Here is a 14,495-nt window from a genome sequence, read left to right as displayed (position 1 = left end):
TTCTTTCATGGGCCAGATAGTATGGCTCTTTTTTTGGTCCGGATTGACAAGTTCTCAGCTTACAGTTTGAAGATCTGATTTAAAAAAATGTCAAATGGTAAATCATTATTGAAATTCATGATTAAATGCAATATTTGCAGGGTTCTGTTTCCTATCTAAATGAATGAAATTCCAAGTGCGAAAATTGTCTCCAGCTAGGCAGTGTTCCACTACTTCCTCTATTTAATTCCGCTTGAATAGTATGCTGACTTGCTAAAATACATATATTTATCACACATGTTGCTGTTATTTTTTCCAATACTAATGTTGGTAATCATAGATATGAGTTCAACATCAGCCCTCTTGATCAGAATAATGTCAAATTCTTTATTATTCTTAAGTTATAAATACCACATTAATAATTGATGTTTATGAATCTCCTTCTGTATCCTTCTCTACGCTTTCAGTCTTAGCCTCCTCCTTTTCAATTTCTGGTGTATCTTTTACTTCTTCTGATGGAGTTTCCTCTTGACTAGGAGCTTCTGGTGGTTGGGGGAGCCCTGAACTTATGTCGGATATGGAATAATTATCAGACTCAATCACAGGTTGTGGGTCCTCCTTTTTTTCTTCACAGGCTGGAATATCTGGTTCTTTAGTCTCTTCTTTTACAGGTTCCTCTAATTTAATGGTTTCCTGGTTTGATTCTTCTTGGATTATGTCAGTATTATTTTCAACAGTTTTTGGAGAGTTGCTATTTCCATCTGTATTGTCACTTGACGATGAGCTTTCTTCACTAGATGTTGACACTTCAGAAATATGCTTAGGCTCTTCGTCTTTCATGGTTGAATCGGAGCTGCTCTCGTCTGTAGACACTGGTTGTTCTGTGGTTGGTTCCTCCACTGGCTTCATCTCAGGAGTATCATCAACCTTTTCAGGCACCTCTTCTTTTTGAGGTACCTCTTTTTCTGATTCTGCTGCTTGGTCTATTAGCTTTTGTTCAGTCATTTCAGCATCATCAACTGTTATTTCTGGGATGACTAAGGCTGGACTCTCAGACACATCTGATTTCATTTCGACTTCAATTTTAGCTTCATCTGATGCTGTTGCTGTGTCAGTAGAGTCTGATTTCTCAGTAACTTCAGCCACAGGTATTATTTCAGGTATTGAAGTATCACTAGTTTTATTTTCTGGAACAGGTTCATCAGTGCTGACATTAAGCTCTGGTGGAGTAACAGATTCATACTCAGTAGGTGTCTTATCCTGAGTTTCCATTGGAGTATTTTGTTTAGCTTGAAGGCGCGCTTCTATGTCATCTACTGAAATGTGTGTGTCGGAAGAGCTTGGCTGTGGTTCGGAGCTTTGTTGTTCCGCATTCTCCTTCCAAGACATATCCTCCATCTCAACATCAACGTTATATTCAGAGTTGCTGTCGGAGCCGTTCACAACTGGCTCAACCACTTCTCCATTCTCAGGCTCAGGATCAGGATGGCGCTGAACTCCGGGCTCACGTGTGCTAACAACTAGTATGTTCTTCTCTATAGCCCTCATAAATTTGTCTATTCTATTGTACTGCTTACGAGGGAACGTTAGGAGTTCACAGATTCTTTGAACGGTGAATGGTGCCGATGTAAAAGCGTCTAGGCGTTCCAGCAAGCTGTTCTTCATAATGTCATAGTTAAACGGGTCCACGTTGGGGTACGGCGGGATGTCGATACCCGGGGTAGTCTCATAGAAGTCAGTTATAACGTTCAAGAGCTTCTCCTTGAATAAACATTTCACTAAAGGCCACTGGTATACAGGATCACCGGTACGCGCTACGTATGCTAAGTATTCGTTGAGTTCCTGGGGAATAGTTTTAGGCTTACGCTTTGAAAAATCTTCTAAGAAATGAAATACTTCTTCGGCGTTTTCCATTATGAGTCGTTTTAACACAGAACTAACTGATATAAACGCTTTTTATTCAGAAGAATTCACAAAAAGACAAGAAAGAATGCAAAGCAAAGCTTCTTTTGCAATGAATGAGTGTCAGTGAATGAATGAATTTTACAATGTCAGTCAACGCTACAGACTTATGTTCAAGTGCATTCCTATGTTAGTATAGGACACCATCATTATTTCTGTATGCTTTTTTTTATACGTAATATTCACCAAACCAAAAAATCAACTCCTTAACAAATTCTATTAAGTAACGTTAAAAATTATAAAAATACTACATACAGTACTGGATTAAAATAATAATGATATTATTTCTATTTTCTATTTCAAATCATGCGTGAGTTGGAAAATTCTGTTCTTTGAATGGTTTGAATCTTAGTTTCATTCATTCGTACATTCAATTTTGAAATGTCACTGTCATTAGTGTCATTGCTAACCTAAAAACTCAATTGTTTTCTTCTGACTAAAATAATTTTCCTTAAAATACTTTTTTACTAAAATCCATAGCAAAATGAACGTCTTATTTAGAAGAAGTGTTATGCCATTATATAATAATGCTCTAAAAATATCATGTCGTTCTTTTGCGGATGCTGGAGTTAAGGAAAAAATTGATAAAATTGTGAAAAACAACAAAGTGGTAGTCTTCATGAAAGGCGTTCCTGATGCGCCGAGATGTGGATTCAGTAACGCTGTTGTGCAGATAATGCGGATGCACGCGGTGCCATACGACAGCCACGATGTCCTCGCGAACGAAGATATTCGACAGGGTTAGAAATTATTCAGTTGTGTACATTGACGTATAATATCTAAGGACGGGCTAATAGGGCACTAAAAATGGTACAAGTTCAACGGTGCTACTCACGAATTCCAGCCAATCGTGCAGTCTAACGCAACTAGTTGTGACCAATAGCGCGCGTAATACGAACTCGTCAACCAATCGCGCGCGTGATGCGAACTCATCTACCAATCGCGTTGTAGCGATTTCACACCGCTGTACTGGCCTCTGTCATGCCTCATTATTATTGCCCGTAAAGCCAGTCCCTAGATATCTGTCAATGGTTGTATAACTCTTAACAGATCTCTAATGTTTATACTTAAATGTTATTCTTTTAGTCTTAAAGATTATCTTTTCACTTTGTTTACATTAAGTTAACCCCAAGTTCCCAAGAGTTCCCAATGCAATTGTTTAATCTTAGAATGTAACCTTCTATTATTCCAAAAACATTTTTTTACTATATTTTGTACATATGCATTTATTTTGTTTACTGTAGTTTCCATATTTTATAATTTTTTCTTGTAAAATTTCAGGCATAAAAGATTACTCCAACTGGCCGACTATTCCACAAGTATTCATCAATGGAGAGTTTGTAGGAGGCTGCGACATCATGTTGCAAATGCACCAATCTGGAGAACTCGTTGAAGAACTGAAGAAGGTTGGAATTAAAAGCGCTCTGCTGACAGCAGAAGAGAACAAAAAAGAAGAAGCAAAGTGATCTGGTAATTCTCCATGTAGCATAATTTATAAGGTCCTTAAAGATGTTATTCCTATTATTGTTTTAATTTATCATTATTGATTATCTCACCTGTTGTGACTGACATATGTAATAGATATTAATGCTATATAGTTGTATTATTTAGCTCCCCTCAGATAAATAATCAACTAAGAGGTCAGGCAAAAATCATGGTGGAAACTAACTCAATGCTGAAGTGCTTATGGACAGACCTCTAATTACATTCATTGCCACAGCCAAACAAGACATCTGCGCTAGGCTACAAAAATTTCGTCATATCTCGACTATTGGGTCGTTCGGCCTGGGAACTAAATCATAAAATTTTCGGCACTGAATGTGTTAAGTAGTGTCCGACCGAAGGTTCGGTTTCGGTTTCGGTTTCGGCCAGTTTCGGCCAAAAAATCATGTTTCGGCTGTAGTTTCGGTTTCGGCCAAAATACGGCCGAACCTTTCGGCCGGGCCGAAACTTACGAAATGGTACTTCGGACAAAGACCAAAAGTTGGGGAATAAGTACGACAACAATATTAATACCTACATATACTGATTCATGTATAGGTACAGAAATTAATTAAAACACAATTCCACTAATGAGGGCGCCACTGGACGGTTGACGCAGTCTTAAGAGGCTGTCAATACCTATAAGTGAATGAGATAGCACTTTCGCATGTTACTGGGCCCTGGGCAAGAGAATAATAAGAAAACTAGCCTCACTTTTTACCTCAATTTACCATTGGTTTGTGTTCCACATGTCCTCTACTTCGGCTTAGCCTTTGGTCTCGCTGCGCCATCCTCGGCCTGCGGTCTCGCTTTTTAATACAATGGACGCTGGTTGTAGTCTGTGCTCAACTACTTATCCTGAAGCACGGCTTTGACTTCGCATGAAAGTTCGCCTCAATGGGGCACTTCAGACTTTTAGGCCCAGGTGAAGATCGGTACCCGGCCTTGCGATATTGTTAACAAAAAAATTCGCGCTCGCTGCGCTCGCGTTTTTGGTTGACCCTGTATCTACATGTTAGCTTGACTGGTGAATGAATAGAGTTAGACCAAGAAAATTCTGCAATGATTTTGATAGCATACGCAGTGCAACTAGTGCAAATGTTATTTATACGTCATCATTTCATAGAAGTTTTGACGTTTAAAATAACACTTGCACTGCGTGTGTTATCAACTTATCAAAATCGTTGCAGAATTATCTTGGTCTAACTCTAGTAATTTTCATAAAAAACTGCTTAAGTAACATCAATTTCAAGGACATTGGGTGTTGACAGCCCCATAATGTGTGTAAAAGCGGTTTTATGACATTTTTTCAACGATTTTAACAAGTCTACAAAAGTTTCGGTTTCGGTTTCGGTTTCGGCCGAAACTAGAGCAAAAGCCGAACATTCGGTTTCGGTTTCGGCAAAAAAACATGTTTCGGTCGGACACTAGTGTTAAGTCCTAAAATAATAGCTTAATTTATCTATTTTTTTACATTGTATATTATTTTCAACAAAATGCAAGTGCACAGTTCTTTTAGCACCGTCTTGCAAAGGATTGTAAACAGGTATAATCATTAATCAGCTGCAGAGATAGCTGACCTCCGGCATATAAATTTGCTTGTAAGGGTTCAACTATCTCTGCACCTGACTGTACTTATCTAGGCGAGGTGATAGTCTCAATTGGAGAATAAAAAGAAACAATGTGTTTAAGAGCTTTTTTATTAAATTAGCTGTACATTCGAGTTAGTATACTTTTTGGGCACATAATTAATTCTTATTTACTGTGCCAATCTTTCTCATACGATATTGGTTGGATTATCAACACAGTCATTATTAAAAGACAAATATGGCAGATCATTTATTTAGAGTACTCAAACAAAAATACTCTCAAAAACGATAATCATATAAAAATGATAAATAAATAGATGCAGGCAAGCTATGGCAATCTATGTTATAAATAATTTGTGTGACACTTCCCTGCATTTACGAATTTAGACAGCTTAAAACTTTACGTACCTACCATCGAAGTACTATAAATTACTAATGGCAGTAATTAAAATGAACTTGTATAAATAATATTTTGCTTATAAATAAAAAAATATAACAAAAACATTCTTACAACGTGAATGAGTCTTATTTTGGTGTCACACATTAGTCAAGCCTAACATTAGCACCATTTCCATCTTACAAATAAATGTTTTGTGACTTCCCTGAGACTTTCATATAAAAGTTAAAAATACCTAACACTAGTGTATAAATAGAGATGTCGAAAACGTATTCTACAGATGATTTCTCTGATTTGAGCCAAAAGTTTTACAGTAGTCATTCATTAGGGAGAAGAGTAACGGTGTGAAAGTTAATGGCATTTTTGGTTTGAACATTGCACATACTTAAGTTTATACAGGACTGTATTAAATATTACGTGTCGGCAGATGATGTTTGCGTTACGTTGGCAGACCGATAGGGCTCGCCGTCAACGTAAGGGAAACATGTCTGCCTCGCGGTCGGCGCGGCATCCTGTGGCTGCTCCCGATGAGATGATCATGACGCAACTCGATCAACCTGCGCCTGAGAACACATTTTAGTATCCAGAAAATAAGAGCACATAATATATAGAAAAATGTATTATTAATAGTCAAAACAATTCTAGGCACTGGACCAAGTTGGAAGGAGGCCAGAATATTTGTTGCAAGTGCCACTAAAACTTTTCATAGATTAACGCCAGTGGAAAAGTCTAGGTCATTCAAACTTAGAGTCTATAAATAAAACAGAGGAGTGAAGCAGTAAGAAAGTTTTTTTTTAGAAAAGTGTTATTTATGGACCCTGAGAATTATTCGTCATTTTATTTTAGGTAGTTAAGAAAATCTTAACTAAAACCGGGCACCATTTACATAATACGTATTTACAACAGATTTAAAAAAGCATATGATCTATATCGGGAAAAGTGTTCTGTAGGTACTCTCAGTTACTTTTAGGTATACCAGCTCCAGTTTATGATTGACAGATGGGTTTGATAGAGAATATTAGGTAATAACTAACAGCAGGGGCCCATTTCTCGAACGGTATTAGACTAATATTATTAGTCCACCAACTGTCAAATCGTATGGGTTACTATGGCAACACACTAATAATATTAGACTAATACCGTTTGAGAAATAGGCCCCAGTTCTGTGCTGATGGCCTGATTAGTTCATGATAAAAAGTACAGTCACGGACATTAATTTTTCACCCATCTAGATTTTACATTGGACGTTTTATAGCATACTTGTGTATTGGACAATCAAAGCTTGAATACGAAATAGCTTAACAATTAAAGTCCACGATCATTGACCGGTGTGGGGTAGCCAGGGGCGCGTGGCATTTTGCTCGCTTTGCCGCCCCGAAGCTATGCTACTATTCGTAACCGTGGGTTTATAGGTGATGTGACAGGGTTATTCCCACTTGTTACCACCAAGTTGTTACCAGTGGTAACTACTGGGAATTTTTTTCCCACCTTTTACCACTGGTAACTACTGGGAAAAATTATTCCCAGTAGTTACCACCAACTCGGTTTAGTGGTAACTACTGGGAATTTTTATTCCCAGTAGTTTCCACCAAAACTTTGTTAGAGTTAAATACTAATAAAAACAGTATAAATAGTATAGTATAAATATTGTGTGATTTTGAATTACCTAATAAAATCACTTGAGAAATAATCTGAATGGATTATTACATTTATCCTTACATATATTATAGTTTTTGTACTAGTACCGGTTAAACCGTTTCAATATTGTTGGTCACTTTTAAGGCAGTTTACTAAAACACTAATCGACTTATAATTATATTCATTAAATCACTATATTTATACTATACTATTTATACTGTTTTTTTAGTATTTAACTCTACCAAAGTTTTGATGGTAACTACTGGGAATAAAAATTCCCAGTAGTTACCACTAAACCGAGTTGGTGGTAACTACTGGGAATAATTTTTCCCAGTAGTTACCAGTGGTAAAATGTGGGAAAAAAATTTCCCAGTAGTTACCACTGGTAACAAGTTGGTGGTAACTAGTGGGAATAACCCATGTGACACGTACCTAGAGGTCGGTCTCGCCGTAGAGCGCGGTGGAGAAGGCCATGTAGTCGAGCGCGCCGGGCGGGCCGCCGCCGCGGTAGGGCGGCATGCGCGCCACGCAGTACTATGCTACTGTGACAGAGTACTGTCGTACGGTCACGGACAGTAGTACTGTCCGGTACCGTGGGTTTATAGGTGATGTGACACGTACCTAGAGGTCGGTCTCGCCGTAGAGCGCGGTGGAGAAGGCCATGTAGTCGAGCGCGCCGGGCGGGCCGCCGCCGCGGTAGGGCGGCATGCGCGCCACGCAGTACTATGCTACTGTGACAGAGTACTGTCGTACGGTCACAGACAGTAGTACTGTCCGGTACCGTGGGTTTTTAGGTGATGTGACACGTACCTAGAGGTCGGTCTCGCCGTAGAGCGCGGTGGAGAAGGCCATGTAGTCGAGCGCGCCGGGCGGGCCGCCGCCGCGGTAGGGCGGCATGCGCGCCACGCAGTACTATGCTACTGTGACAGAGTACTGTCGTACGGTCACGGACAGTAGTACTGTCCGTGACCGTGGGTTTATAGGTGATGTGACACGTACCTAGAGGTCGGTCTCGCCGTAGAGCGCGGTGGAGAAGGCCATGTAGTCGAGCGCGCCGGGCGGGCCGCCGCCGCGGTAGGGCGGCATGCGCGCCACGCAGTACTATGCTACTGTGACAGAGTACTGTCGTACGGTCACGGACAGTAGTACTGTCCGGTACCGTGGGTTTATAGGTGATGTGACACGTACCTAGAGGTCGGTCTCGCCGTAGAGCGCGGTGGAGAAGGCCATGTAGTCGAGCGCGCCGGGCGGGCCGCCGCCGCGGTAGGGCGGCATGCGCGCCACGCAGTACTATGCTACTGTGACAGAGTACTGTCGTACGGTCACGGACAGTAGTACTGTCCGTGACCGTGGGTTTATAGGTGATGTGACACGTACCTAGAGGTCGGTCTCGCCGTAGAGCGCGGTGGAGAAGGCCATGTAGTCGAGCGCGCCGGGCGGGCCGCCGCCGCGGTAGGGCGGCATGCGCGCCACGCAGTACTATGCTACTGTGACAGAGTACTGTCGTACGGTCACGGACAGTAGTACTGTCCGTGACCGTGGGTTTATAGGTGATGTGACACGTACCTAGAGGTCGGTCTCGCCGTAGAGCGCGGTGGAGAAGGCCATGTAGTCGAGCGCGCCGGGCGGGCCGCCGCCGCGGTAGGGCGGCATGCGCGCCACGCAGTACTATGCTACTGTGACAGAGTACTGTCGTACGGTCACGGACAGTAGTACTGTCCGTGACCGTGGGTTTATAGGTGATGTGACACGTACCTAGAGGTCGGTCTCGCCGTAGAGCGCGGTGGAGAAGGCCATGTAGTCGAGCGCGCCGGGCGGGCCGCCGCCGCGGTAGGGCGGCATGCGCGCCACGCAGTACTATGCTACTGTGACAGAGTACTGTCGTACGGTCACGGACAGTAGTACTGTCCGTGACCGTGGGTTTATAGGTGATGTGACACGTACCTAGAGGTCGGTCTCGCCGTAGAGCGCGGTGGAGAAGGCCATGTAGTCGAGCGCGCCGGGCGGGCCGCCGCCGCGGTAGGGCGGCATGCGCGCCACGCAGTACTATGCTACTGTGACAGAGTACTGTCGTACGGTCACGGACAGTAGTACTGTCCGGTACCGTGGGTTTATAGGTGATGTGACACGTACCTAGAGGTCAGTCTCGCCGTAGAGCGCGGTGGAGAAGGCCATGTAGTCGAGCGCGCCGGGCGGGCCGCCGCCGCGGTAGGGCGGCATGCGCGCCACGCAGTACTATGCTACTGTGACAGAGTACTGTCGTACGGTCACGGACAGTAGTACTGTCCGGTACCGTGGGTTTATAGGTGATGTGACACGTACCTAGAGGTCGGTCTCGCCGTAGAGCGCGGTGGAGAAGGCCATGTAGTCGAGCGCGCCGGGCGGGCCGCCGCCGCGGTAGGGCGGCATGCGCGCCACGCAGTACTATGCTACTGTGACAGAGTACTGTCGTACGGTCACGGACAGTAGTACTGTCCGGTACCGTGGGTTTATAGGTGATGTGACACGTACCTAGAGGTCGGTCTCGCCGTAGAGCGCGGTGGAGAAGGCCATGTAGTCGAGCGCGCCGGGCGGGCCGCCGCCGCGGTAGGGCGGCATGCGCGCCACGCAGTACTATGCTACTGTGACAGAGTACTGTCGTACGGTCACGGACAGTAGTACTGTCCGTGACCGTGGGTTTATAGGTGATGTGACACGTACCTAGAGGTCGGTCTCGCCGTAGAGCGCGGTGGAGAAGGCCATGTAGTCGAGCGCGCCGGGCGGGCCGCCGCCGCGGTAGGGCGGCATGCGCGCCACGCAGTACTATGCTACTGTGACAGAGTACTGTCGTACGGTCACGGACAGTAGTACTGTCCGGTACCGTGGGTTTATAGGTGATGTGACACGTACCTAGAGGTCGGTCTCGCCGTAGAGCGCGGTGGAGAAGGCCATGTAGTCGAGCGCGCCGGGCGGGCCGCCGCCGCGGTAGGGCGGCATGCGCGCCACGCAGTACTATGCTACTGTGACAGAGTACTGTCGTACGGTCACGGACAGTAGTACTGTCCGTGACCGTGGGTTTATAGGTGATGTGACACGTACCTAGAGGTCGGTCTCGCCGTAGAGCGCGGTGGAGAAGGCCATGTAGTCGAGCGCGCCGGGCGGGCCGCCGCCGCGGTAGGGCGGCATGCGCGCCACGCAGTACTATGCTACTGTGACAGAGTACTGTCGTACGGTCACGGACAGTAGTACTGTCCGTGACCGTGGGTTTATAGGTGATGTGACACGTACCTAGAGGTCGGTCTCGCCGTAGAGCGCGGTGGAGAAGGCCATGTAGTCGAGCGCGCCGGGCGGGCCGCCGCCGCGGTAGGGCGGCATGCGCGCCACGCAGTACTATGCTACTGTGACAGAGTACTGTCGTACGGTCACGGACAGTAGTACTGTCCGGTACCGTGGGTTTATAGGTGATGTGACACGTACCTAGAGGTCGGTCTCGCCGTAGAGCGCGGTGGAGAAGGCCATGTAGTCGAGCGCGCCGGGCGGGCCGCCGCCGCGGTAGGGCGGCATGCGCGCCACGCAGTACTATGCTACTGTGACAGAGTACTGTCGTACGGTCACGGACAGTAGTACTGTCCGGTACCGTGGGTTTATAGGTGATGTGACACGTACCTAGAGGTCGGTCTCGCCGTAGAGCGCGGTGGAGAAGGCCATGTAGTCGAGCGCGCCGGGCGGGCCGCCGCCGCGGTAGGGCGGCATGCGCGCCACGCAGTACTATGCTACTGTGACAGAGTACTGTCGTACGGTCACGGACAGTAGTACTGTCCGTGACCGTGGGTTTATAGGTGATGTGACACGTACCTAGAGGTCGGTCTCGCCGTAGAGCGCGGTGGAGAAGGCCATGTAGTCGAGCGCGCCGGGCGGGCCGCCGCCGCGGTAGGGCGGCATGCGCGCCACGCAGTACTATGCTACTGTGACAGAGTACTGTCGTACGGTCACGGACAGTAGTACTGTCCGGTACCGTGGGTTTATAGGTGATGTGACACGTACCTAGAGGTCGGTCTCGCCGTAGAGCGCGGTGGAGAAGGCCATGTAGTCGAGCGCGCCGGGCGGGCCGCCGCCGCGGTAGGGCGGCATGCGCGCCACGCAGTACTATGCTACTGTGACAGAGTACTGTCGTACGGTCACGGACAGTAGTACTGTCCGTGACCGTGGGTTTATAGGTGATGTGACACGTACCTAGAGGTCGGTCTCGCCGTAGAGCGCGGTGGAGAAGGCCATGTAGTCGAGCGCGCCGGGCGGGCCGCCGCCGCGGTAGGGCGGCATGCGCGCCACGCAGTACTATGCTACTGTGACAGAGTACTGTCGTACGGTCACGGACAGTAGTACTGTCCGTGACCGTGGGTTTATAGGTGATGTGACACGTACCTAGAGGTCGGTCTCGCCGTAGAGCGCGGTGGAGAAGGCCATGTAGTCGAGCGCGCCGGGCGGGCCGCCGCCGCGGTAGGGCGGCATGCGCGCCACGCAGTACTATGCTACTGTGACAGAGTACTGTCGTACGGTCACGGACAGTAGTACTGTCCGGTACCGTGGGTTTATAGGTGATGTGACACGTACCTAGAGGTCGGTCTCGCCGTAGAGCGCGGTGGAGAAGGCCATGTAGTCGAGCGCGCCGGGCGGGCCGCCGCCGCGGTAGGGCGGCATGCGCGCCACGCAGTACTATGCTACTGTGACAGAGTACTGTCGTACGGTCACGGACAGTAGTACTGTCCGGTACCGTGGGTTTATAGGTGATGTGACACGTACCTAGAGGTCGGTCTCGCCGTAGAGCGCGGTGGAGAAGGCCATGTAGTCGAGCGCGCCGGGCGGGCCGCCGCCGCGGTAGGGCGGCATGCGCGCCACGCAGTACTATGCTACTGTGACAGAGTACTGTCGTACGGTCACGGACAGTAGTACTGTCCGGTACCGTGGGTTTATAGGTGATGTGACACGTACCTAGAGGTCGGTCTCGCCGTAGAGCGCGGTGGAGAAGGCCATGTAGTCGAGCGCGCCGGGCGGGCCGCCGCCGCGGTAGGGCGGCATGCGCGCCACGCAGTACTATGCTACTGTGACAGAGTACTGTCGTACGGTCACGGACAGTAGTACTGTCCGGTACCGTGGGTTTATAGGTGATGTGACACGTACCTAGAGGTCGGTCTCGCCGTAGAGCGCGGTGGAGAAGGCCATGTAGTCGAGCGCGCCGGGCGGGCCGCCGCCGCGGTAGGGCGGCATGCGCGCCACGCAGTACTATGCTACTGTGACAGAGTACTGTCGTACGGTCACGGACAGTAGTACTGTCCGGTACCGTGGGTTTATAGGTGATGTGACACGTACCTAGAGGTCGGTCTCGCCGTAGAGCGCGGTGGAGAAGGCCATGTAGTCGAGCGCGCCGGGCGGGCCGCCGCCGCGGTAGGGCGGCATGCGCGCCACGCAGTACTATGCTACTGTGACAGAGTACTGTCGTACGGTCACGGACAGTAGTACTGTCCGGTACCGTGGGTTTATAGGTGATGTGACACGTACCTAGAGGTCGGTCTCGCCGTAGAGCGCGGTGGAGAAGGCCATGTAGTCGAGCGCGCCGGGCGGGCCGCCGCCGCGGTAGGGCGGCATGCGCGCCACGCAGTACTATGCTACTGTGACAGAGTACTGTCGTACGGTCACGGACAGTAGTACTGTCCGGTACCGTGGGTTTATAGGTGATGTGACACGTACCTAGAGGTCGGTCTCGCCGTAGAGCGCGGTGGAGAAGGCCATGTAGTCGAGCGCGCCGGGCGGGCCGCCGCCGCGGTAGGGCGGCATGCGCGCCACGCAGTACTATGCTACTGTGACAGAGTACTGTCGTACGGTCACGGACAGTAGTACTGTCCGGTACCGTGGGTTTATAGGTGATGTGACACGTACCTAGAGGTCGGTCTCGCCGTAGAGCGCGGTGGAGAAGGCCATGTAGTCGAGCGCGCCGGGCGGGCCGCCGCCGCGGTAGGGCGGCATGCGCGCCACGCAGTACTATGCTACTGTGACAGAGTACTGTCGTACGGTCACGGACAGTAGTACTGTCCGGTACCGTGGGTTTATAGGTGATGTGACACGTACCTAGAGGTCGGTCTCGCCGTAGAGCGCGGTGGAGAAGGCCATGTAGTCGAGCGCGCCGGGCGGGCCGCCGCCGCGGTAGGGCGGCATGCGCGCCACGCAGTACTATGCTACTGTGACAGAGTACTGTCGTACGGTCACGGACAGTAGTACTGTCCGGTACCGTGGGTTTATAGGTGATGTGACACGTACCTAGAGGTCGGTCTCGCCGTAGAGCGCGGTGGAGAAGGCCATGTAGTCGAGCGCGCCGGGCGGGCCGCCGCCGCGGTAGGGCGGCATGCGCGCCACGCAGTACTATGCTACTGTGACAGAGTACTGTCGTACGGTCACGGACAGTAGTACTGTCCGGTACCGTGGGTTTATAGGTGATGTGACACGTACCTAGAGGTCGGTCTCGCCGTAGAGCGCGGTGGAGAAGGCCATGTAGTCGAGCGCGCCGGGCGGGCCGCCGCCGCGGTAGGGCGGCATGCGCGCCACGCAGTACTATGCTACTGTGACAGAGTACTGTCGTACGGTCACGGACAGTAGTACTGTCCGGTACCGTGGGTTTATAGGTGATGTGACACGTACCTAGAGGTCGGTCTCGCCGTAGAGCGCGGTGGAGAAGGCCATGTAGTCGAGCGCGCCGGGCGGGCCGCCGCCGCGGTAGGGCGGCATGCGCGCCACGCAGTACTATGCTACTGTGACAGAGTACTGTCGTACGGTCACGGACAGTAGTACTGTCCGGTACCGTGGGTTTATAGGTGATGTGACACGTACCTAGAGGTCGGTCTCGCCGTAGAGCGCGGTGGAGAAGGCCATGTAGTCGAGCGCGCCGGGCGGGCCGCCGCCGCGGTAGGGCGGCATGCGCGCCACGCAGTACTATGCTACTGTGACAGAGTACTGTCGTACGGTCACGGACAGTAGTACTGTCCGGTACCGTGGGTTTATAGGTGATGTGACACGTACCTAGAGGTCGGTCTCGCCGTAGAGCGCGGTGGAGAAGGCCATGTAGTCGAGCGCGCCGGGCGGGCCGCCGCCGCGGTAGGGCGGCATGCGCGCCACGCAGTACTATGCTACTGTGACAGAGTACTGTCGTACGGTCACGGACAGTAGTACTGTCCGGTACCGTGGGTTTATAGGTGATGTGGCACGTACCTAGAGGTCGGTCTCGCCGTAGAGCGCGGTGGAGAAGGCCATGTAGTCGAGCGCGCCGGGCGGGCCGCCGCCGCGGTAGGGCGGCATGCGCGCCACGCAGTACTATGCTACTGTGACAGAGTACTGTCGTACGGTCACGGACAGTAGTACTGTCCGGTACCGTGGGTTTATAGGTGATGTGACACGTACCTAGAGGTCGGTCTCGCCGTAGA

The 14,495-nt window shown here is 49.6% G+C and overlaps 2 protein-coding genes and 1 long non-coding RNA gene across 3 annotated transcripts; 1 reads left to right on the top strand and 2 right to left on the bottom strand.

Annotated features, from left to right (window-relative positions):
- Nucleotides 1–241: 241 nt before the first annotated feature.
- On the bottom strand, nt 242–1,998 carry LOC134653459 (serine/threonine-protein phosphatase 4 regulatory subunit 2-like). Its single transcript, XM_063508822.1, has one exon. It carries the CDS (start codon nt 1,891–1,893, stop codon nt 409–411), a length of 1,485 nt encoding a protein of 494 aa, XP_063364892.1. The 5' UTR covers nt 1,894–1,998; the 3' UTR covers nt 242–408.
- Nucleotides 1,999–2,335: 337 nt separating this feature from the next.
- Nucleotides 2,336–3,534, top strand: LOC134653269 (uncharacterized monothiol glutaredoxin ycf64-like). The gene is made up of 2 exons (XM_063508595.1): nt 2,336–2,681; nt 3,223–3,534. The coding sequence occupies exons 1-2, from the start codon at nt 2,426–2,428 to the stop codon at nt 3,405–3,407; spliced, it is 441 nt and encodes a 146-aa protein (XP_063364665.1). The 5' UTR covers nt 2,336–2,425; the 3' UTR covers nt 3,408–3,534.
- A 1,571-nt stretch (nt 3,535–5,105) lies between these two features.
- On the bottom strand, nt 5,106–7,583 carry LOC134653458 (uncharacterized). Its single transcript, XR_010097258.1, has 2 exons — nt 7,480–7,583; nt 5,106–5,972 (listed from the first exon to the last, which is right to left on the bottom strand). It is a non-coding gene; the product is annotated as an uncharacterized LOC134653458 (long non-coding RNA).
- Between the last annotated feature and the right edge of the window lie 6,912 nt (nt 7,584–14,495).

This window comes from Cydia amplana, chromosome 13, assembly GCF_948474715.1.
Source record: "Cydia amplana chromosome 13, ilCydAmpl1.1, whole genome shotgun sequence".
In the NCBI taxonomy this organism is placed as follows: domain Eukaryota; kingdom Metazoa; phylum Arthropoda; class Insecta; order Lepidoptera; family Tortricidae; genus Cydia; species Cydia amplana.
This window is presented reverse-complemented; position numbering and strand designations above follow the sequence as displayed.